Genomic DNA, 24,627 nt, shown 5'->3' on the forward strand with positions numbered 1-24,627 from the left:
GCCCACTTTTATGAATTAGAATCTATCAGGACCCACCTGAAGTGATGTCATGTCCAGAAGTGACATCATCAAGCAGGAAAAATTTTTAACAATCCTAGGCTGCAATCCTACCCATACTTACCCAGGAGTAAGTCTCATTGACAATCATTGTTAAAAAAATATACATAGTAGCCTGTTCAAAGTACAGATGTGTAACATTTCCCCAAATGCAGTCACATACCATGGTAGCATCAAGTCTAATATATTAAAAATAAAATATTGAAACGAATGGGGACCCACCTGAAATTGGTTTGTGACCCACCTAGTGGGTCCCGACCCACAGTTTGAGAAACACTGCTGTAGAGCAATACCTTCCATAATGCCACTTCCTGTTTTGCTCTAGCACTCTTTGCTCTGGGTGTGATTAACAACTAATGTAGCCAATGAAAGCAGTGCATTTTGGGTAGCATGGACCAATCAGCACCAAATTCCTGTCTGATTGTCAAAGATGTCTCCTATACTACAGGAGACTTATAACACTGTTTCCCACTCACCTTTCAGGGAATCTTTCCTCTGTGCTAGATACGACCATACATGGCTAAGTTCAGATGCATGCACAGAGGTGAAAGGAGAAGCTAGTGAGTCTGATCTTGCTTTTGTCTCTCTCTCTGTCTCTCACGCACTCACATACACACACACACCTTCATTCTACACGGATTAACACAAACAATTCTTAATGTTTCTCAGTTGCGATAAATGGGATTAGATTGGGAAAAAAATGTAAAACCTGACCTCACTATACCCACACAGAGCACTAATCTGTGAAGGGGTTTGTGACAGAAGGGGTTCAACTGCCTTGATTGGAAGGGAAAGAGCCACAAGATCCTTCCCTTTCTATAGCCAACAACAGGAAAACCCCACTATATACGTGGGCCATCTCAGCTGGAATGCAGCCCATAAAGATTGAGAACATCATGCAGCAATTTGTCACCAACAAAATAAAAGCTCTACTTTTTTAGTAATTGAGTAATGAACAACACATACTGATGTCCTGCTCACAGAGGTGAATTAAGCCTGTTCCTTTCACAAACAAAACCCGTTCCCGCCTCTCTCTTGCAAGTGTAAATAAAATTCTACCCAAAGTGTAGACATGAGCCAAAAAATGACCTAATGCCAAAACACAAACACAAGAAAAACAAGCTTCAGGACATAGTTTGCAAATAACTACAGTTTAGCTGGAGACCCTAACCTTATTTTGCAGAAAGAGAGGACTCCATTGCTTATGGCTTATCGAAATTCACAGAACATTCTGCTAAGAGCAAAAATTGGAACTTACTGTGAAGCCTATCAACACGATCACATATGCTTCTATTGCACCATCAACCTTCCATAGCAAAAGGACAACCAAGCTGGTTGTTCAGTACTGGATTTCCTATTTTACATTTTCCAAAGAGGGGAAAAAACGTGTCCGTCACCAAATGCATTTCTCTCCAGTCCAAGGTTTCCAGTAGGCAAAGACATAATACAGGGCAATTCCACTGTAATTATAAGGTTATTGCCTTCTGGACCATTTGGTGCAGAGATTGATTAGAGCTCTGGAGATGGGAGGAGGCAGAATAAGGTCAAAAACAAATTTCATTTCAGAGCCTCTAAGAAAGTTCATACGTCCGACAGACAGATGTAAACTCTTATTCATTTTATACACTGCTTCTGTAAATATTTATGCATATATGTGCAAGATGTGATAGACAGTATGTCGGCACTACACACGTTTGACCCAGATACAGTCTCTGCTCAGCTATGGTTTGCCTTGCAGTCACTGGCATGGATCAGTTATAATAACAAACCACAGTTTGCAAACTCAGCTCATGGTTTGTCATGATGTCTGAACCAAGACCTTCCAACAAACCATAGCCACCAAATAAGGATCTAAAATTATGGCTTGAAACTGGTTTACAAAGCACAATTTCGGGGGGGGGGGAAGGGTTTAGTTTTATATTTGAATTACAAACCATGGTTTGCAGCATTGCTTCAACCTCAGAGAATGCGGTTGAGGATAGCAACAAGGGATTCTCAAGGAAAGAGCAAAATTGCACAAGTCATGGTTTATCTAGATGCAAATCACGATTTGCACAAACCATGGTTTAGTTTACAATATTGTCCCTGAACCTAACCCAGTCCTGTTCTTAACTATTTGACTAGTCACCACTGGCACCCATGAATTTATGCGCAGGACTTTTGCATTTTTAATTATTTTGCTACACCTCTGTGGGCAACAGTAGTTTCCACAGCATTCTCGACAGCTAGTTGCTGCCCGTCGCCATTTTTTCCCTCTAGAATGTGCCAGGAAATGATCCAATATCACAGGGATGCAGCAAAAAATATTCTGAGAATGAAAAAAGCTGCCAAAAACTCCATCAGCCTTGCAAGTTCAGATGAAGCCACTGCTGCTCACAGTAGTTGGCATCCTTCAGTCTCGGAAGACTATGGTGTCACGCTCTGAATGGTGGTTCTGGAACAGAGTGTCCTCTCCAGTGCGCAAAGCCTGGGTAAAGTAGGTATGGAGGATAGGCTGTTACCCATGCAGCAAATCCCCCCTCTACACGTCACTGAAATGGTCCAATGGAAAGGCAGAGGCCAATACGGTTGGTTCCAGCGGCATCGCAGGAGTTGCCAGAACGTGACTGTGTTCAGCCATGAACTGCCTCAGGGACTCCGGCTCCGGATTTTGCCTCAAGGTTGACTCCTGAAGCCTTTTCCATAACTGGATGTAGCCACAAGGCAGTGGAGGTTTGGGTTCAGCGTTTTCCTTCTCTCAGATGAGCTGCCTTCCCAGGCTGACGAGTCCCATCTACCCGGTGGCTGTTTAGTCGCCTCTTACGACAAGTACAGCCAAACTGAGGGCCTATTCTTATCCCCAGCCCCCAGGGAAACAGAGGCACAGTAAAAGACAGTACTGTAAACAGAAAAAAAAAACCCTCAAAAAAACCTCCTCCACCCCAGAAAGTAACCTAGAGTTTGCGCGAGCCAGTAGAAATGGAGGACCGAATGGCAAGGCTGGTCTCACACACCGCCCAGAATCATGCGACACTCAAATTCAAGTGTCAGCTCCTCAACAGATGGAAGGAATACAAACAGAGCAACCACTCTCCAGGAATGTCAGTGCTACCTGTCACCAAATTAAAGTTCACCATATGAAAGTAATTCTGTGAAGGCAAGTTTGTGAATCTCACATGCAGTTTGTCACGCATGACTCGCAGCCCAATCCCAACTTATCTCCTGCAAGGCAATGCAGTAGTGCTTGAGCGGACACTGCTGCTTCCTGCGGGAGAATTTTGGCTGCTGGAGGTCTCCTTGGGATAAGATGACATTTGGCCCTTGCCCAGGTGGTCCCCAGCAGCCACAAAGGGTTAACTCAGACCTGCATCAGCTATAGCACTGACACAAGACTGAGTTGAGGCCTGCAGGCAGATCAGGCCCGGGAAGTGGAACAATCACCAATCCTGCCCTCCTCACAATCTGCCCATACTCTGCCCAATCGCCATCCTCCCCCATTCCATCCTCTCCCCCTGGCACACACATCATTTGCTCTGCCAGTGTGTGCAGGAAGTCTCCTCTCCTTTGCTTGCCATTCTCCTTTGGAGGATTTCCTTTCTCTTCTCCTTTCTATCTAGAAACTGCTCGACAGCCCAGTCTAGGGCCCAACTGGGACTGCCCAATCCTAACTAGGGCTGGGCCAGCTTTAATGACTGGAACATGGTTCCACTGTTGTCACATGGTTTCTGAAGGCACATGCAATGTGCTGCAACTGGCCATTTTAGAAGTATCACCCCCAAATGGCAATGTCACAGGAAGCTCGCTGCCAGACCCACAACTGATGATAAGCCAGCAAGGTGGGTAGAACAGGGTATGGGTGGGTATCGAGGTCTCAGGGGGGCATGGTGTGGCAGTTGGAGGGTGGGTACCAGCAGCGATGGTTCTGCCAACATCCCCTGTTCCATTTTGGCCCTGACACACCCTCTTGCCTGTACTTGGACATGGTTGGCAACCTTCAGTCTCGAAAGACTATGGTATAAGCCTACAGCACCCGGTATTCCCTGACGGTCTCCCATCCAAGTACTAACCAGGCCTGACCCTGCTTAGCTTCCGAGATCAGACGAGATCAGGCATGGACATGCGCCAGCTCAAACAGTAGACCCAAAAGGGACCATGCGGAAGTGGAGTAAGGTAAGTTAAATAAACTTTTATGTACCTCTCCACCCCTCCGATCACTTGTAGGATGCAGCGGAACCTATGCCAGCATGGCTGTGTTCTGTGGATAACCTTTAGTTAGGACTGAACCCTAAGTTTAGGACTTAGTTGAGTGAGATATTGCTGAATACATTGTATTGTGTTTTATTTTTGCTTCTACTTCTCCATTATTGCATCATTACCCCCAAAATAAACAATGTCTATTACATGCTCTTAAAGCATGCTCAGTAACAAAAAAGGCCCAAACCTAAAACAAATGTTACCAACTTACTGATCTTTTGTTTACTCAAGAGCTCAATGTACACATCTGGCTTACAGAATCTTGCACTGAACTTTATATTTTGCTATGCTGACCTTCCTTCAGAAACATCAGGAGATGGTTTTATCTCCCATTGCCCACACACATTGTATCCTAACAACCCTATGAGGTACAGAAAATTAGAGGGTTTGACTGGCCCAGGGTCAACCACTGAGCTCAATGGGGATTTCTGTCTGGGTTTCTGGAGTTCATATTCAATGTTCTAACCACTACTCACATTGTAGTGTGCGTTTTGTAGTGATACATTTTGTACTTAAAAATCTCATGACTTTTATTCTAGCTATGCAAGACTGTATTTAGCTTTCAAAAACTTTAAACCAGTATCTAATGTTTTTGAAAGCTAAACACAATCTTATATAGCTAGAATCAATACCAGAACTATTATAAATCAGATTAAGGCTTCAGTAACGGGGGGGAAAATCACACTTTTCTTGCATAAGGTTGATCCAAGAAGCTGAGACATTGCCTTGGCAAGATCTTCATTTTTAAATCTGGAACTTGTTTTCTCCTCGTTACTTATTAGGAATGAAGGCAATAATCCATTAACACAATTATTCATGTTTTAATCAAACTTTTTCCATTACTGCACCTTACTGAATGTAAACTTAGGTGTCAGGTAACTGATTATCTTCAAACACCTCCAGATCATGCAGTTTTAATCATAAAAAGTAAAGTGGTATATAAAGAAACCGCTACAAGAAAATGTACAAGAAAAGCGGTATATAAATACTGTTAATAATAATAAACAAACAAGTATCAGGTTAAGAGAAGGGCTTTATGCCAAGTGGACATGACATATCACCAATTCTACTTTTCCACATTTTATGCAAATTATCTACACATAAAATGTAATTTTCTGTTTCTGATGCATATAGTTTGGACTTTGAATTTGTCCCTGTACAATGTGCAGAACTTGTCTATTTAGTTCTGTGGACATTTTCACCTTCCTGAAGGATGGGCAGAAGTACCCCTGAGCAAGGGTTCATCAGAACCTATCCTTATTCTAATCCCAGCTGAAGAGAGTAAAAATATTTACTAGAGTAAAAATATTCTCAGCCCAAGCCTTATCTACAAGAGAACAGCACAGGAGAATTCACAAAGTAATGAATTGTTCAATAGCCCTGTTCAGATGTTATACAAACCATGAACAGTATTTCCACATAAAAGAGTAACCGGAGCATGCTAGCTTCCCCGCACCCTATGCCAACATGCTCCTAAACATGGCCTTGGCTTTCCCCAGGAATAGCGTTTGCCTGCAAAAGCAAATGAGGGAGAGTTTCTTACCAGAATCTGGCCCACTGACCACCGACTATTCCAGATTATGGAGAGAAACTCTCCTGGAATATAGAATTTGCTTCTGCCGACAAATGGGAGAGGTGGAAAACATCGATAAAGAGCACAGCAAGCATAGGAAATGAGACAGTGAGCTTCCATTCCCAGTTTGTATAAGATCTGAAAAGCAGAGCTAATTTTATTTTCACACTGGCCATGAGCCCTAACTGAAATGCAAAAGTATCTAAAAATAATTTTTATACATATGGCATTTATTTCAGTGAACTATTAAGTCTATTAATTAGTTTTCATTACAGCAATCACAATGGCAATTTCAGACTCCATAAAAGCAGCATGAGGTTTTCATAATGCTAAAGCATAAGCTGCTGACTTAAGTACTACTTTCGGACATCTGTTAGTTAGCAAAAAGAGCCAATCTTTTGAAGGTCTGACCAATTTCTTGACTCAGCAACAACCAAGATAGAAAGGTATTCCTAACAGATAAGTGGATGGAGAAATTTAAAAGATAATGGACAAGATCTTTGGTTTCACCAATGAATCTTAGAATGTAGTACAGTACATAGCTTCTAAAAAGAAAATCTGCAAAGTACTAAAGGATTTCATTAAACAAATTGGCTCTCCAAAATATCATATATTCAGAATTATTGAGTACAATCCTTCCTAGACTCTGTACACAGTGATTTAGTACTCAGCAAAGTTCTAGTGGTGCAGACCAGTTGTCTCAGATGGTCCTGGAGAACTCATGCTAGTGTCCCCTACTCCCAATCCACATGTTTTTAGTTTTATAATGCTGCAGCACATACATCTGTTTCCATGCGATACCATCTGGGAAGAATCATGCCCAACATCTTTATATGGTCTGAACTCCAGGACACGTCTGATATAAATACAAGGCAGAAACTTCCTCTTTTGGAAGTATTACAACATCAAAATAAGTGACAACCACAAGGAGAAGCACAGAAAGCTGAATTATAAAATGCCAGCTGAGAACTGAAGGCATTTTTCATCTGATATTCAAGATATCTTTTGAAGGCCACACATATAAATACCCACTATTATGATTACAATCCTAGGCTGTAATCCAATCTACTAACTTGGGAGAATGAACAAAGTACAACTTTTTATATGTAGTCATGTAGGATCAGGCTAGGATCTGACTTGTTTTTATCTGACTACTGTTTTTGCAATATGTTACAATTTGTTATTTTTTATCTGTTTTAAACTATGTTTTTAATGTGTTTTAACCTTGTTTTGTAAGCCGCTTTGAGTTTCTTCAGGGAGAAAGGCGATATTATTATTATTATTATTATTATTATTATTATTAATAATAATAATAATAATAATAATAATAATAATAATAATAATAATAAGGCAACTAGATAATCTCAAGCCATTATAAACATAAACAGATTGTACCGACTTCTCTATACAAGCATAAACAACATTGGTACATATCAAGATTGCATGAGCAAGAATGTCTAACATCATTTATTGACCCGTTAGCATATCACCATTACCATGTTTGAGTAACTAGCTCTCTCTGGTTCTGCACTCAAAATCACTAATATGGTCGTAAGCCCAGGTGCACACCACAGAAATCAACACATATTCTCCCCCTGTTTACTCATTCCTTTTTTCTCCTAACTGTAGAATGGTATATTATAAGTTCTTTCTGGCAGGGACTTGTCCTTTTGTACTTGTAATATGCCGTGGGCATTGATGGCAGTACCTAAATAACAGCTCCACTATTAAGTATGAACCTAATCAAGACAGCAACTTACAACAGCATTGGAAGTAGTACCTTGTCTGTCTTTTTACTACATCCTTCTACACGATGTGGGGATTCTAATCCCCATTAGTATGAAACCATGGCATAGAAGGGTTTTTTTTAAAGACAGTGAGGCTGATTATTCAATCAGGATACCTGAGCTGTATGTCTCCTTATATTAGTGCCTGTCACATACATTATATTTCTACTAGAATTCTAACCAGGGAGCATATCAGTTGCAGAAACAGTATAAAATCACAGCTGTTTTGAGAATTCACAATATAGGCCAAACAGCCTGTGTCAGTCCCACAGTTTTTTTCTGCGTTAAAAGAAAAGAGATTTGCAGAGAGGCCTGTGTACATGCAGGACAGGAAGGGGTCAACAATGCTGCCACTCTGCATATAGATTTCTTAAATATAATGTGTTCTATGTATATGTCAAAGAGAAAAGTGCATGAACCACACCCTGGACTTTTTATTACCTTACTACAGCAGTTTATCTTACGACCTATTACCTGCAAACCGTTAGCAGCAGTGTATAGGGAACTATTCTTTGAAATAATCAAACTGACAAAGTGAAACCCCTAGGGAGAAGTTACCTAGACTGTATTGTGACAAATTTTCCCAGCATCTGATCCAAAGAAATCAGATTAACCAACCATACAAGTCAAATGACAACTGTTTAAGAGAGCATGTTGCTATAAACATGAAACCCATACCATTTCGTATCAGCCATCGATCCAGCTAATCATTGATCGATCAGCTAATCATTGTGGAATTCAGAGCTGCACAAATCTAGTATGATTCTACAAGCTACTGAGCATTCCCGAGTATTGTGGAGCACCCAGGAGACCTGAGTTCAAGGAAGGATTAGACCTAGGGCTAAGATCAGGTGCATTTAGAACATCCAAGCCTCCTGTTGCAAAGTAGTACTATGACTTCAGTGTGGAAACATTGTAAAATACACTGATATAATTTGAGCAGATTATGTAAGATGGAACCACACCTGACTGAAAAACAGAAATACAAAAGCTGAGGTCCTTTCCACATGACACAATATCAGCTTATAATATGAGTTTTGAAAACTCAGGTTGGTCACACTGAATGCTATTAAAAAATGAGCAATCCTACACCCAGTCCACAACATCAGAATGTTTCCAAACAAGCCCTGAAGTCAGAAGCAGGAGAAATAACTTGTGTCTGGAACATGTTGTTGTATTATGTCTAACTTCCACGCCATCCCAAATCTTTACTACTAACATAAATCTGTCTCAATAGGCCAAACAAAGCCCATACTCTAGCTCCTGTATTAGAATGTGTATGTTCAGCATGATTTCCTGATTATACGGTAGTGATCCTATACACATGAGAGTAAGCACCACTGAACTCAGTAGAGTTCCAAGTAAGCATGCATTTCATTGGGCTGCAAATGCAATATATTTCATTTCTTAACGCTACTCAGACTGGTATAGTATTTTCTGTTTGTCAAATAAAACTATTAAACAATATGCACTTATTGAACACATTCAGGCAAAAGTACGAGTCTGTACAATCTGCACCAGTGCATAAAATATACTAAATTTGTATCATGTATACTTCTACATAAGATATTTGTACTAGCAATAATATGTATTATTATACAGAAACGAATATGAAGAACAGTGTATAAAAGAACCAAAACTGCATTATGGTCATCAGCAAGCAAAGAATTACCTGCCTTTTAAACAATAAATCAACTTGCTAAAAAACTTCAGTTAAGTAACTGCAAAACTTCAACAAAAGTGTCAAGTTACTAAGAGATCATTTACCGTTACACAAAAGCCTCCACTTTTTTTTTTTGAAAGAAAAGTCATTTTCAATATTCTAGTACTACACCAGAACCAAAAGCACCTTAAAAAAATTAGATGTGTACCCTTAACTCTCAGCCTCACTGATTAAAATTTTCTCAGGCTGAAATCCTATACACACTTTCCTGGAAGCAAACCACACTGAACATAATGGGGCTTGTCTCCAAGCAGATATGCACAGGATTGTGCTTAAGTCTTATTAAAACTGGCCCTTTGATTAAAACAGTTGATCAACCACACTTTGACAATGAAAGCTCACTGCCTCAATGTATAATGTAAGAATTATGCATAGAATACTTAGAATATAAGCCAATAATACATAAACCCCTTAATGTACTTCTATGCATATTCACAGACTATGGTGTCATAATAATGGAGAGTGCAGTCGGGTTCGTAATTGAGCCCAAAAGCAAAAGCACCCTTTGATTTTAATGACTGCACTTTCAATTTTAATGACTGCGATCATCACCAACATAATTGTCATTATTAGGATTATGCACCAATGCGCGTGAAAAATAGCAGAGCACTGCTGACCCGGTATATGGAATACATTGCTGTATATCTTATGCACACGACCACACGAAATGTGCACAAGTGTTCAAGCAAAATATCAGGTTAGTTGTTCAAGAGGTCACAATATTGTTAGTTGCTCAAGAGATCACAATACTGTTTGGCATTATTGTTTGCATTTTCACAACTATTGGACAAAGTCCTTTCCAGAAAGCCCTTCAAAAAATAGGCTTGCCCTGCTTTGCATTCCAGCCCTCCCTCGGTGGGGCTACAACTACTCCAATCCAGAACACCACAAAGTTTTTGGCTGTTCTTTTTCGATGAGCTGAGCGAAGCCACCTCCAGCTGCCACAGACTTTGATGGGGACTGAGGGCCCAATCCTAGCCACGCTTTCCTTGGAGTAAGCCCCATTAACTATAATGGGATGTACTTCTGAGTAGACATGCACTGGATTGGGCTCTGAAGACACCGCACTGTGTGCAAGAACAGGTCAAGTCTGGAGCATCAGCTGCGCGCACTCAACATCTGACAATGCCAATGTTCAGCCACCCTGTTGGAGGGAGCATCTGCCTGCCTGGAGCAGCCTGTTGGAAGGAAACACTGGAGCAGAGGCGGACTCCGGCTGCAAACCTATGCATGCTTACCTGCAAGTAAGTCCCTTAGAACTCAATGAAACTTACTTCTGAGTAGACATGCATAGGACTGCACTGTCAGACCCCAATCCTGGGCGTGTCTACTCAGAAGTAAGTCCCAGTAGAGTCAATAGGGCTTACTCCCAGGTAAGTGTGGCTAAGATGGCAGCCTGAGCCTGGCCAGCCACAGATGGCAGCGCCCCGCCAGCCACAAGCTGACAGCTGAATCCCAGGCATGTCTACTCAGAAGTAAGTCCCACTAGAGTCAGTGGGGCTTACTTCCAGGAGAGCGTGGCAAGGATCGGGCTGTGAGCCCGGCCAGCCACAGATGGCGGAGGCAGTGACCCGTGCAAGCTGCCAGTCAATAATTAATGGGCACCTCTCATCTTACCGCACCATCCCACGCGGAGACGCGCGGAGGCGGTGGGAGGCTCACTGGAAGCCCCTCCATCCTCGATCGGTGGTCTCAGAAGCGCAGGCAGCAGCTGGAGCAGATGGTGAGCAAGCCGGAGGCTCTGGGCAGGGGCTCAGGACGGGCAGGACGCAGCTCTCCGCCAAGCCCCAGCACCCTGAGCTGTCCTGGAGAAGCTGGCTTGTGGCATCGGCCCTGCTTTGTTGGGAAGGAAACAGTGCAGAGTGGAAACCTCCCCCCCCCCCCCCCGCTAAAAATAGTTGAGATCCTGCAGGCTGAGTGGAAGAGGAAGAGGAGGAAGAAGAAGAGTACCTCGTTTTGTCTCCAAAAGGCAGCATGTCAAACAAGAGATGAGGACATCCAGGCGCACTCCTTTAATCTCCGCATTAAATCTTGGCTGAGCGAGCAAGCTCTTTCCCTCCCCCCCCCCACCCTTGGATGCTATATATACTGTATCAATTCCCAGGGAAAAAGTTCTTGCCCTGCCGGGGCTGCCTCTGGCTGCGACAAGCAGCACAGCCCTGCCCCCTAGTGGGCAGCGGCGGCCGCAGCTCCCGGAGCGCAAAGGGCTTTCAGAGTCAGCATCAGCATCAGAGTAGCTCTCCAAACTTCTCGCCAATGGCTGAAGCGCGCGGATGGCCCGCAGGCGGGGCGCCACTCCCACCCGCACCCCACCGTCCGAACGCTGTGGCTAGACCAAATGGGGGAAGCAGCAGCACCACCGCCGCCGCCTCTGGGTCCTAAGTCACCCCCAATGCCTCGCCTTGTATTCTTGAGGTTTACTCCCCCATCTAGAGTAAACTCCTGGATCAGACAGAAGGTCCATCTGGTCTGTAACCCAGTCTCCTACTGTGGCCAGCCAGATGCTTCCAGAAAGCCCACAAGCCAGGCATGAAGACAATCTCCCTCCCACACTTTTGCCCTCCCCTACCCCGCAACTGGTTTCCAAAGGTAGACTACCACTACAAAGAGAGGTTCCATTTTTGCACCCGCTGCAAAACAGTTAGCTGCAACTCCCTTTCCTCAGCCCTTCCTTTTCTTCCTCTCTTCACAAGGCAACTTATGCAGTGGCCACCCTATTGACCATGCTGCAGTGTGGAGTCAGAACTGTGCAACTGTTCTACAGGGGCACCTAAAGATGATCTATTCTACCCTGAGGCACACTCTGCTGTACCCAAATCCTGGAAAGTTTCCCCGCTGAAGAAACACAACCCCTCTCTCCACACCCAACGAAAGTTCCTCCCAAGCACTCAACAGTTCTTTTTCTCTCTCCAACCTCTCTCGAACCTTTATTCCCCTTTCCTTGATAGTACTAGCTACTAGGCCTCCATACCCCAGCATGAACCTGCAATTTGCAAATCACTGAAATCAAGCTTCCCATTAACTGTGCAGCTGATGAATAGACAAACAACCCTGGGGGAACCTCTGGGAGATCTTAAATAGAATTCTATGACAGCCCTTTTCAAGCACTGTGCCATGGCTCACTGGTGTGCTGTAGGAGTCTGGGAGAGGCTGATTTATGAGTAGGGCCATTAGGGGATGTGATAGCATGGTTTGCCTTGTCAATTGATGAACTTGATGTTCAATTGATGGTTTGCCTTGTCGATTGAAACACTGATGATGTGCCTTGACAATTTTAGTACCTTGTCAGTGTGCCACAAGATGAAAAAGACTGAAAAACACTGTTTAATGAAACGGGAATGTCCCAAAAGGACCCTTATATTAAATGGGGTTATGATTTAAAAACACTTAAAGAAAATCAGCATTTAAAATAAAAATGATTTAGCAGCCCCCCTAGTGGTTTGGGTGTTGGACTTTGACCTGGAAGATTCAGGTTCAAATTTGTTCTCAGTGACAAAGCTTCCTAGATGTCCTGGGGCCACTCATTATCTCTCAGCCTTACCTACCTCACAGGGTTGTTGTGAGGGTAAAAGGAGGGTCAGGTCTATGTACACCACCCTGAGTACCTTGAAGGAAAGGAGGTATAAAAATGTGAAAAATAAAAAAGAAATGTGTAAATATGCTGGCCTAAGGAGCTGTGGGGTCAAGCTGATTGCAAAGGCAGATGTGCAGTAAGGTCCCAGACGGAAGTTCATTGAGACACAATCCCAAAGAAGCCTGCATGGGAGGCGGGGGCGCTGCAGCCTGACCCATGAGGTAGGTGGGCATGTTTACTCAGAAGTAAGTCCAATGGGACTTGCTCCAAGATAACAGGTCACACTTGTGCAGCTCCCTCCTAAGCACGTTTACTCAGAAGTAAATCTCAGAAAGTTCAGCTTGGAATCCAAAGATGCCTGGGGGGGGGGAGTAGGAGGCTAATGTGGCACTTCCAATAAAGATAAGCCGTTTTAATGCGGGACTCTAGAAACGCCATACAATCAGTGATGTAGCTAGAGGGGGGGGCAAAGCACTAAGTTTTGCAGGGAGCCTCACCGCAGGGTGCAAGGGGCCCCTCCCCCTCGGAGTCATTCCAGGGGGTGGGTGCAAAACGGAGGCGTACGCCTGGAAAGGCTCCAAAGGGGAGGGGCCTCCTGCACGCTGCGGTGAGGCTCCCTGCGAAACGTAGTGCCGCGCCCCCCTCCAGCTACGCCACTGCGTGCAGGGTGCGCCTCGGCTGTGTGGCTCCACTCATGCGAAGAAGTAGTGAGCTCCGAGGAGGCGCCGGAGCAGGGAGAGGTCGCGCTCATCCCGACAGCCAGCTCTGAGCCGGAGCTGGGCGGCGGGAGCCTTCCCGCGGCCTGAGCGCGCACCGCAGCATCGCCTGCACGGGAGGCTGGCCGGCCGGACAGAGCGGCTGCTTGTTGGTGGCGCCCAGCTTTGCAGGGGGGAGGCGGGAGAAGCGCGGCCGGGGAGAGCCACGCTGCGTCCCCCTCCCTGCTCTTACCTGGTCGCCTTCCGCACGAAGTAAGAGCGGGCGAAGTCCCCGTGGTCGTCCAGCCAGGCTTCCACCGCTTCCTCCTGCTGCGGGGGGTGGCAGCCCCCACCTCCGCCTGCCATGGTCCGCTGCTCTCTCCCTGCAGACCCCTCCGCCCCGCTCCCGGGCTCCCAGGTGGTGCCTGCCCCCAGCAGCCAGCCAGCCAGCCAGCTCCACGCCTCCTGCCGCTCCTCCCTCGGTGAGCTTCGCCTGCTGCTGGGCTCCGGCTCCCACCGTGCAGCCCGGGCGGCTCCACCTCTCTGCCCTCCGAGGCTCCCCCAGGGAGGGACTCCTCCTCCCGCAGCTGCCCGCAAAAGTCCACGCGGCGCTGCTATGGCGAGGCGAGGCTCTCCTGGCCACAGACTTCTCCCTCTCGAAGTTTGTCCCTCTTTCCTCCGGGCTCACGTGCTCTCCCCCTCCAAAACTGAAAGGGGAGATCGCTTGGAGAGATAGGAAGGATCAGGCAGCACCTCCTGACACGGCTTTCTGGCCTTGAGAGCATTTTCACGCACACATACACCCCCAAAAGTGCCTTTAAACTTCCTTCCAACTCAGAGGTGTAACTAGGGTGGAGCATGAGGGGCATCTGCCCTGGGTGCTGTGCCAGGGGGGTGCGACATAGGGGTTCTCCCCAGAAGAGGAGGTGCTGGCGGCTTCATGCCCCCCTTCTTCTGTGGGGGACTCTCCTTCTGTAAGGGGAGGCCTCCACAGGAGAAGGAATGGAGGGACACAAAGCCACCAGCATCTCCTCCTCTGGGGAGAACCTGGACATGACATCGCAATGTCATGTGACGTCACTGCCCTGGGTGTTGGGGTTTTTAGTTACTTCACAGGTCTTCATGTCCAGGTTCTCCCCAGAAGAGGAGGTGCTGGCGGCTTTATGGCCCCCATTTCTTTTCCTGTGGGGGTCTCCTCTTCCCTAAGGGGAGCTTCCACAGGAGAAGGAAGGGGGGTGTGACTCCGCCAGCACTTCCCCCTCTGGGGAAAATCTGGATGTGATATCACAATGTCATGTGACATCACCAGCCTGGCTGTTAGGGCTTCTAGTTACGTCTCTGCTCTAACTTATCTGAAAGTGCGAAAGCACGGGACAGGTAAGGAAACCATGGTTAAAATCAGGTGTCATATAGTACATGATGTGAGCCTCTGCCTGTCTATTTGTGCACATACGTGAATGCTGTCTATAACATGAGAGAAAGAAAAGCCACCAGTTTTTTGGTCCAGTCTACACTGCCAGAACAGCCGCTATACATGCTACAGATGAATGACAAGATGTGGTAAATGCAAAACTGGATATCAGTTTACCTGTACAGTATTGTGAGCTAATAGAATTTAGTGACATTGGGGACCAGGTTTGCACCAGCCCTGGAAAAGCTAGCAGGTTTAAGCTTTGGGATAGTGGACATAATAACAAGAGAAAAATGTACATGTACAGAATGCACTCCCTTTCTCATAGCTGTTCCTAGTTTAGGGGATAAGGGTCAGACAACACAAGATTTAAAAAAAAGTCACTGAATCCTATCCTTAGGATTCCCAACACATTCACCAAAAGTCATCTCAGTGGACCTGATCTGTATGAGGACCACACATGAGATGTCGGAAGTAACTCCTTCTGCGCCATTTTCCCACCAAAAGTAACTTCCAGGTAACAGGTTTTTCAAACTGGTTTGAACTTTGATGTCTCCTCTTTTTAGAACACTGGTTTCCAAACTGTGATCCATGGACAGAATGCATCACAGGTGGTCCACAAGACCTTGAGAAGTGGTCTGCGAGGTCTCAAGGAAAAAAAAAATTACCTCTGATCACTTCTCACCAAGCAAGCAATCTCCCACAAACTACCAAAGAAGGGGGAGAATGGACTACCTGAAGCCACAGCCCCTGAAGTGTCAGCTGTGGTTGTGGATGGTCCACTCTCCATCCTCTCTGCTTGTCCGTGGGGGAGCACTTGGGAGATGGACCATCAGAGAAGGCAGAGACCAGACCACACACAGCCGCATTGTGGTCCACAACTATTCCAGTTTTTGCCTCAGTGGTCCATGGATTCATAAAAGTTGGGAACCACTGTTTTCGAAATTAAGGATTGAACTCGAACAGATCCTGAACGGATAATGATTCAAAGATGGATGACCAAATAAAAAAGTTTGTTTCAAATAATTTCTCCCCAAGGATCATGTGAATTAGTCCTAAATCATTGGCACAGCTATCATGCATTCAGCAAGCTGCAAAAATCTAATTTGCTGAAAGAGTCATAGTGGTAGATTATACACCCAACCCTAAGGAGCATAATGAACATGGAATGCTTCACACCAGTTTTCAGAACTCCCATTGTGTCACTCTAGCTCTGCAATTAATAAAAATGAAATGTAATCCAGGAACTCCATAATGCGTTGCTGGTATTTTGTCCCTAGGCCTGAGTGTTTTCATTTCTGATTGTATCTATTTCTGATGGTAGCTCTCATGTGCCTTGTGCACCGAATGCCTGCCCAGTCAATGGATCTAGAGGAAATGCAGACATCTGCTTGCCAAGAAAAAAACTTACCATTGACATGGAGCCACTTATTAAGTCAGTGGTTCCCAAACAGTGAGTTGTGGCTCCCAAGGGAGCCGCAGGAACCAGCCAGGGGAGCCGCAAAATCCTTGCAAAAAGGACCCTATAAGATGTAGAGGATTGTAGCCACAATGGGGAGCCACAGCCAATGGCCCAGTAGGTCAAGGGAGCCAGCAATCAAAAAAGTTTGGGAACCACTGAAGGAGAAACTTCTCACACGTAACCAAGATCCTCCAGCACTTGAGCTGAAGTGCCAACTATAACACCTCCTCTTACTTTTTGGTGATATGCATTTTATCACACCTCTTACCTGGCAGCATGCTAGTAGACTCAAAAAGTTGCAGTCACTGCTGCTCCTTCTGTGTCCCTTGGATTTGAAGGAGAGGACAGTGGTAGCCCAGGGCATTTAACAAGGAACTTTATAGCTCACCTCCCTTCCCTCCTTCAAACATCCCCTTCTGCTTAATGCTCCTCTTTTCAAATACAGGGAATGCAGGAAACACGTCCTGCACAAATTCATCTCTGGAGGTGGCTGCTCTGTTTAGCCTATCCGAACCATAGCACAAATCCAGGAGAGTCATTTTCTCTTCATCACTTGGCAAGATGATATAGGAAACCATCTGAACCAATGGTTGCATGCACACTGTAGTAACTTACCCTCTGATTAACTGTCCTCTGGGTTTATCTGCGTTCAACCCACATCTTGTCAGATGAGGCTGTATTTAAAATTGAACCTCCTGTCACACAGATCCACTGGGAATTCAGCAGTGGCCCTTGGACCTCCAACAGCTGTGCCTCTTCACTGCGCACAACAAAATGAATGGCCATGTCGGAAATGAGCTGTGTGTAGGCGTGCCTGAGTTGCCACACTGTTTCTTGGAAAGGAAAGCATGGCAAATAAGACCACAGCAACCAGCCTGCTATATCAGACCAAAAGGTCTGTCTAGCTGAACATCCTGTTCCTCACAGTGGTGAGCAGGAAGCCACAAGCAGATCGTGAAGCCAATCACTCTATCTTATTGTTGCCCTCAGCAACTGACACTTGGGCTGCAATTCCATATGCACTTACCTGGGAGTAAGCTCCACTGAACTCAATGGGATTTACTTCTGAGTAGAGATGCCTAGGATTGTGCAGTTAATAGCCTATTACCTGCTTCTGAACCTGTAAGGGTAAATACCCTGGTCACCCCTTGCCACTGGAGGGTCCTGTAATTTTCCAAGGTTGTTATTTTGAATCAACAGGACACATCTTCATGTGTCCATGGAAGGTTGCTGAAAACACATGGGTTTAAGTTCTTTAAATTTATATTCATCACCATTTTCCTTAACCCCAAATGGGTTTAATTTTGTCCGTAGTTCGCTTCCTTGTGAAGAATTGCTCTTAAAAAGACAGAGCATAATTTCATAAATAAATAAACTTAACTCTGTGTTAGCATTTCTCAGTCATGCAAATTGGACAAGTGCTGCTAGCTGGCTACTGGAGAAGAACTTCAACTGGTGCATTTGAGTTCAATGTGTGAACTCAACATGCATTCCTCTCTGAGCTGCAGAGGAAGAGTGGGAGGCTGTATCTTTAGAAGACTTTTAGAGAAGGGGTGTTTCTTAGTGGCAGAATACATGTTTTGCAGGCAGAAGACCCCAGGTTCAATCCATAGCATCTACAGGTAGGGTTGGGAAAGACCCTTGTCTAAACTCTGAAGAGACAGTATTGAGCAAGATGTATTAGGAGTCTGATTCAGTATAAAGCAGCTTCTTATGTCTATCAGGATGCATGAGAACCAAGATAAAATTTGAATGGAACGTACAAAGGAGTATATAGAAAGGCTTCTTCATGACAGTAAAGTCCAGATTACCAAAGTATAACACAGACATTGACATGGACAGAGTCAAAGGAATGGATTGACTAATTCAGTGTTTCTCAAACTGGGTTGGGATCCATCAGGTGGGTTGTGAGCCAATTTCAGGTGGATCCCCATTCATTTCAATATTTTATTTTGAATATATTAGACTTTATGCTACCAAGGCAAGGGTGCCCAAACCCCAGCCCTGGGGCCACTTGAGGGCCCTTGAGGACTCCCAACGCGGCCCTCAGGGGGACCCCAGCCTCAATGAGCCCTGGGGCCACTTGAAGGCCCTTGAAGACTGCCAACGCGGCCCTCAGGGAGACTCCGGCCTCAATGAGCCCCTGGCCTTCCAGAAACTTGCTGGAGCCTGTACTGGCCCGACGCAACTGCTCTCAGCATGAGGGCGACTGTTTGACCTCTCGCGTGAGCTGTGGGTGAGGGTTTCCTCCACTGTTTCATGTCTGTGATGCAGTAGCGGCAGCAAAGAAAAGGCCAGCCTTGTTTTGTGCAAGGCCTTTTATAGGCCTTGAGCTATTGCAAGACCTTCATTCATTCACATAAGTTCCACCTCTAGTATATTAATTTATGTAAATTTATTCAAATTTTAAATGTAAATTAATTGCCCCGGCCCCCGACACAGTGTCAGAGAGATGATGTGGCCCTCCTGCTGAAAACTTTGGGCACCCCTGTACCAAGGTATGTGACTGCATTTGGGAATTGTACTTTGAACAGGATACTCAGCATATGCTTTTAACAATGATAGTAAATGGGACTTAATCCTGGGTAAGTGTGGGTAGGATTGCAGCCTAGGATTGTTAAAAAATTTTCCTGCTTGATGATGTCACTTCTGGTCATGACATCACTTATGGCAGGTCCTAACAGATTCTCATTCTACAAAGTGGGTCCTGGTGCTAAAAGCATGAGAACCACTGGACTAAGCAGTTTTTGAAATCAAACAGCCCATATTTTGAGCAATGCAGTGTGATGGATGGGCTGCTGCTTCTAACAAGGGATGTCTCACTGTGTGGGTTGGTGGTTGCAAAATATTTTAAGAAAAATGATGGAAAGAAGTTATCTGCCGATATCAAGGTTGAAAATCCTTTCCCTTGCTCAGTGTCAGAGTGACCTAGCAGTTTGGGGAGAATCCTTTCCTATTCCCTTCAGGTACCATCACACCACACTGCTAAAGACCTTCCTTTGTTGACCTAGCCAAGGAAGTCTGAATGGCTGTATTCAGCAGCCACAGAGTGATGAGTGGTTTCCTCTACAGTGGGTCTACATTCTGCTCCCTTCACTTCAGGCTGGGTAGAGAAGCCATTGCTGGAGAGACCAAGAGCAAGAAGGCACGCTGACACTTTTACATAGCTCAGATCAACCCAACACACCAGGTACAGTTATGCCAATTAATTTTTCCAAGAATAGAGAACAGGGTAAATGTGTGACCATGACCTAGGATTAATAGCAACTCTATGTTCACTCGTACTATAAGCGATTAATTGGTACTATAACCAATTAATTTTTCCAAGAATAGAGAACAGGGTAAATGTGTGACCATGACCTAGGATTAATAGCAACTCTATGTTCACTCGTACTATAAGCGACTGTGCCTTTTGAGGTGTCCTTTTTCCGGAGATTATGGAAACTTGATTTTTATTGCTATGGTAGCTTATCTAGGGCCCCAATGGGCAGCCCAATCTCCCCGCCCCCATCACCACCCTGTTCCACACTCCCTCTGTTCTGCCTCCCCCTACCTTGTTCCATCTCCTGTGCAGCCTTACCTGTTCTGGTGAGACTTCAGCGGGTCTTCCGCTGGTGTTCAGGAGGCTGATCTGGCCAACCTGCCTATGTCCTAGCAGTGCGTATTGGCAGAGGCTGCCTTGCAACTGCTGTAAAGCAGCCACCACAACACACGATATGCTGGCACCCAGCTGGCATAGGATTGGGCCACTAAATTCACCTTAGCCATTCAAAAATAATTATTCTGTAGGACCTTGCCATCTAATCATTGGAGTTAATACCTAAATTGTCTCTGAGTGATGCGTTTGAGTAGTTCAAATTGTTTTACATAGAGGAAGGAAGAGCTAAAGAAAGAGTAAGAACTAGTTTAATTAACTAGTACAGGTCGTGTCTTGTTATCCACTAGGGTTCCATTCCAGAACCCCTAGGGCTGTGTTTCTCAAACTGTGGGTCAGGACCCACTAGGTGGGTCGCAAGCCAATTTCAGGTGGGTCCCCATTTATTTCAATATTTTATTTTTAATATATTAGACTTGATGCTACTATGGTATGTGACTGCATTTGGGGAAATGTGACAGCTCTGTACTTTAAACAGGCTACTATGTATTTGCTTTGAACAATGGTAGTAAATGGGACTTACTCCTGGGTAAGTGTGGGTAAGATTGCAGCCTAGGATAGTTAAAAATGTTCTGCTTGATGATGTCACTTCCAGTCATGACATCACTTCCGGTGGGTCCTGACAAATTCTCATTCTAAAAAAGTGGGTCTTGGTGGTAAATGTGTGAGAACCACTACCGTAGTGGATTAAAAAAAAAATCCATGGATAAAAAAGCAGTGGAAAAATAGATTTAAAGGCCCACTTCCAGGTTTCTTGCTCCTAATAAGTTTGGCATTCACAGGAGTTTGATTCTGGGACTCCCTGCTGATACTATGAAATGTGTTAAATAAAAGCAATTTTTAAAAAATTAAAAAGTGTTTCTCTTTACAATTGTTTAAAAACAACTTTTCTCACTGTTGTAGACAGGCAGTCAGCAATTAGAAATGCAAAGGACCCCTTGCCTTTAGATGAAGGCAAGGTAAAGTATGGAATGATCACTTGCTCGACTATTTCTCTACAATAGTTTTTAAAAAAGCAGTTTTTAAAACTGTGGTTTTAAAGGGATGCATTTTCCCTGTCTCCAGGCATCAGCACATTCCTTCTCATTTGCAGTGGCCGTTCGTGTTGAGTCAAATCCGTGTATAAAAAATCCGTGTATAACACTGTTGGACCTGTACTCAGTGCAAAACTTAGATACACCCTAGATTCTAGTTGGTGGATCTAGGTTTGGAAGTAGCATGGAAGTCTGAGGTGGTGGACCTGCAGACCTGGAACTTAGCTTCTAGTTAGCAAGGCAAACCACTTTTAGCCCAAAGTCCTCTGACCCCTCCAGGTCATCCATTCAGGCTGCCTGCCATGCAAAAGAGGCCCCTAGATTCTTTTGCCTGAGGTTGGTTGGCTCTCACTCTCTCTCTCTCCCCACCCCACTTCTTTTACTCCTCTATCCTTTCCAAGGCTTGCATCTTCTGCTTTTCCCAGCTGGCTCTCTCCTCCCCTGGCTCCACTCCAGTTGTTCTTCCCCTTTGCTCCCTTCTCCCCTTATGCTCCATTCCCTTCTTTTGTCATCCTTGCTGACTCCCTCCATCTATCTCATCTCCTCTCTTGTCTCTTCTGCTCATCTCTCCCCATCTTCTTTGGTCATCTCCTTCCCTGCTCTGGCTGGGCACCCCCTCTTATGGACCTATGCTGGAATCCAGTGGTTGCTGCTGGGGGTTGGTGAGTCTGCTCATCACCAATCAGATGGGCAGCTGAGGAACACAGCAATGATGTCATCACCAAGTGCCTCCACTGAAATGCTGAGTGAGCTTTGAGGGAGCTAGGGCCATGTTGGCTTGTAGGGCAGGCCACTACAGTTACCCAGATATTACTGAATGTATAAGGAATACATGCTTGGGTGGAGGCAGGAAGAACATGACGGAAACCTCTGCCCCCATAGTGACATGCCCCCAAAGCCCTGCCCCCATCCTCCACATTAGTGATCCTAGAGCAGAGACCCACATGCCTTTTACCCCTGAATAATGTCTGCATAGGACCAGGACCACTCTATATTTTTAGGCAAACATAGCAACTGTTACCCTGCACATGCCTGATCTCATCTGATCTTGGAAACTAAGCAGGGTCAGGCCTGGTTAGTACTTGGATGGGAGACCGCCTGGGACTACTGGGTGCTGTAGGCTTATACCATAGTCTTTCAAGACTGAAGGTTGCCAACCAACCAATGAATTATGGTATAAGATTTGACTAGACAATAAATACAGGGTGATGAAGTAACCCTACTAGTTTTCTCAGAGTGCATGATAAGCGAGCTGCTGGGACCCTTGCAAACCCAGAGAGTGTGGAACATGAGGAAGGGCATGCCGGAGTTCAGAATGTGTGCAACTTTTATTCATATTTATATAATGTATGTGATGAGGGTGCCTGGCTTAGTAAGCTTCATGGTTGAGTGCTAGTCCTAGTCTGCTCTCAACGAGATTGGCACTTCAGGCTGTTTGAAGAGCATAGACCAGAGCAGATCATATGGTGAGGCCAGGCCCTAGTGACAGCCTCAAGTACATGATGGAAAGCTGGGGTTCAGTCTGCTAGGGATGCTTTCTGCACAAGATCCAGTGCAAGAGACATAGCACTGGTGCAGGACCAGTGCTGATGTACAATTCCCATTTATTTCCGTGTACTGGAGAAACTCAAAGTTTATGTCCTTTGTTCCCTAAACCAGTTTAAGGTCTAAGTTGTTATAAACCATGTGAAATTGTGTGTGCAGAGGAAGTATGAGAAACACACAAGCAAAGCAGATTATTCAGAGGCTTGTGAAGCTTTTAAAGATGATCAGGTTGAAGATGTGCCAGATTAATAAGTGAGTGAATTATTCAAACCAGGAAGTGATCAATAATATTTTGTTTTACAACCAGCAGTATATATGTGCAAAAAAAACAAAGCTCAAAGGGGCAGAGTACATAGCACAGTAAAGAAGGAGGGAAGTTGCTTAGCAGCTGTGTTTATCATTCAAAGATCTTGAGCGTCACTGGCTTTTGAAAGCTGTGAGCACAGCTAGCTGACTGGACCCCAGTCAGTTTCAGTTTGCTTCCTGATAATAGGAAAATCCCTCCAACATGCTGAATGATAGAGATTTAAGAACTACTGGCATCAAAATGTATCGCTAATTCTGAACACCAAAAGGAAGTAGTTGGACAGGGAATCTTTCCTCAAAAGAGACCTTGCAACCACTGGTAGATCCCAGGGTTTTTGGAATGTTAGGGGCCCAAGATAGACTGAGAGCCATATCCAGATATTCCACACCCTGGCTCAGCCTCTCGCCTTTGCTTGAGGAACAGCCAAGATTCATACAGTTTGAGGTTCAGGACTTCATCACAACAATCCCCATCACCACATCCAGCAACAAAATCAACATCACGTTTCTCTATTGTAGCATTTTCTTCTTTTACCATTCAATTCTCTTTTGAAGTTTATAAGACTACACTTAAAGACCAAGGTCATTTCATCCCAAACTCTAGGAACTGGTTCCAAACGTTTACAGCAAATGTATAAATACTGGGGGGGGGGGGGGAAATGAGATTAAAAAATCTGCAAAAAATATAAGAGATATATCAGAGTGTTAGCACGGTTAGTTGGAAGTAAGTTCCATCAGGACTTCTGATTGGAGAGAGGATCAATATGTCATTGTGTCTCATGCCTATGGAATTTAGAGGTGAGAGGAACTTGATAGATGTAGATGGGGTGGCCCATCCATGCGGCTAGGTGTTACCTAGTAGGGGATGCAGTTTGAATCAGTGGCAGATTGCAGTGGGGCAAGAGGGCAGCAGATTCAGGGCATTCTTCACACAGATTCTAATAATAATAATAATAATAATAATAATAATAATAATAATAATAATATAGGTATTTATATACTGCCTTTCTTGGTCTTTAGATTTCTCCTCAGACTTTAATTCAAGGCGGTTTACATAGGCAGGTTGTTCTAAATTCCTGTAGGGATTTTTACAATTGAAGAAGGTTCTATCTTTCAAGAACCACAACATTTCAGATGGATCTTTTGCTGATCTGGTATCACATTCTGGCCTCCAGTTTCTTCCCACGCAGGCTGACAAGCAGCTCCTTCATCTCTCACTTGAAGGGCGGCCAAGACACTTACAGGTGGAATAACTCGGCTCGGCTTGTCAGCTGCTTCAAGGAAGTATTCACCGGTGCCAGTGGCCTCAAACTGGCGACCTTCGGATGTTATCTTCAGGCAAACAGAGGCTCTATCCTCTAGACCAGGGGTGTCCAAACATTTTGGCAGGAGGGCCGCATCATCTCTCTGACACTGTGTCGGGGGCCGAATTAATTTACATTTCAAGTGTGAATAAATTTACATAAGTGAATTTATTAGAGATGGAACTTGTATGAATGAATGAATGATGGATGGTCTTGCAAGAGCTCAAGGCCTATAAAAGTCCTTGCACAAAGCAAGACTAGCCTTTCC

At 44.8% G+C, this 24,627-nt stretch overlaps 1 protein-coding gene across 1 annotated transcript in view; it reads right to left on the reverse strand.

Moving 5' to 3' along the window:
• Positions 1 to 11,004, reverse strand: part of PDE5A (phosphodiesterase 5A) — an 85,613-nt gene extending 74,609 nt beyond the window's left edge. Inside the window, exon 1 of the mRNA XM_066631966.1 lies at positions 10,991 to 11,004. Coding sequence (XP_066488063.1) covers positions 10,991 to 10,998 — 8 coding nt within the window. The 5' untranslated portion in view covers positions 10,999 to 11,004. The remainder of the gene's footprint in view (positions 1 to 10,990) is intronic.
• Between the last annotated feature and the right edge of the window lie 13,623 nt (positions 11,005 to 24,627).

Source organism: Tiliqua scincoides, chromosome 6, assembly GCF_035046505.1.
Source record: "Tiliqua scincoides isolate rTilSci1 chromosome 6, rTilSci1.hap2, whole genome shotgun sequence".
Taxonomy (NCBI): Eukaryota; Metazoa; Chordata; class Lepidosauria; order Squamata; family Scincidae; genus Tiliqua; species Tiliqua scincoides.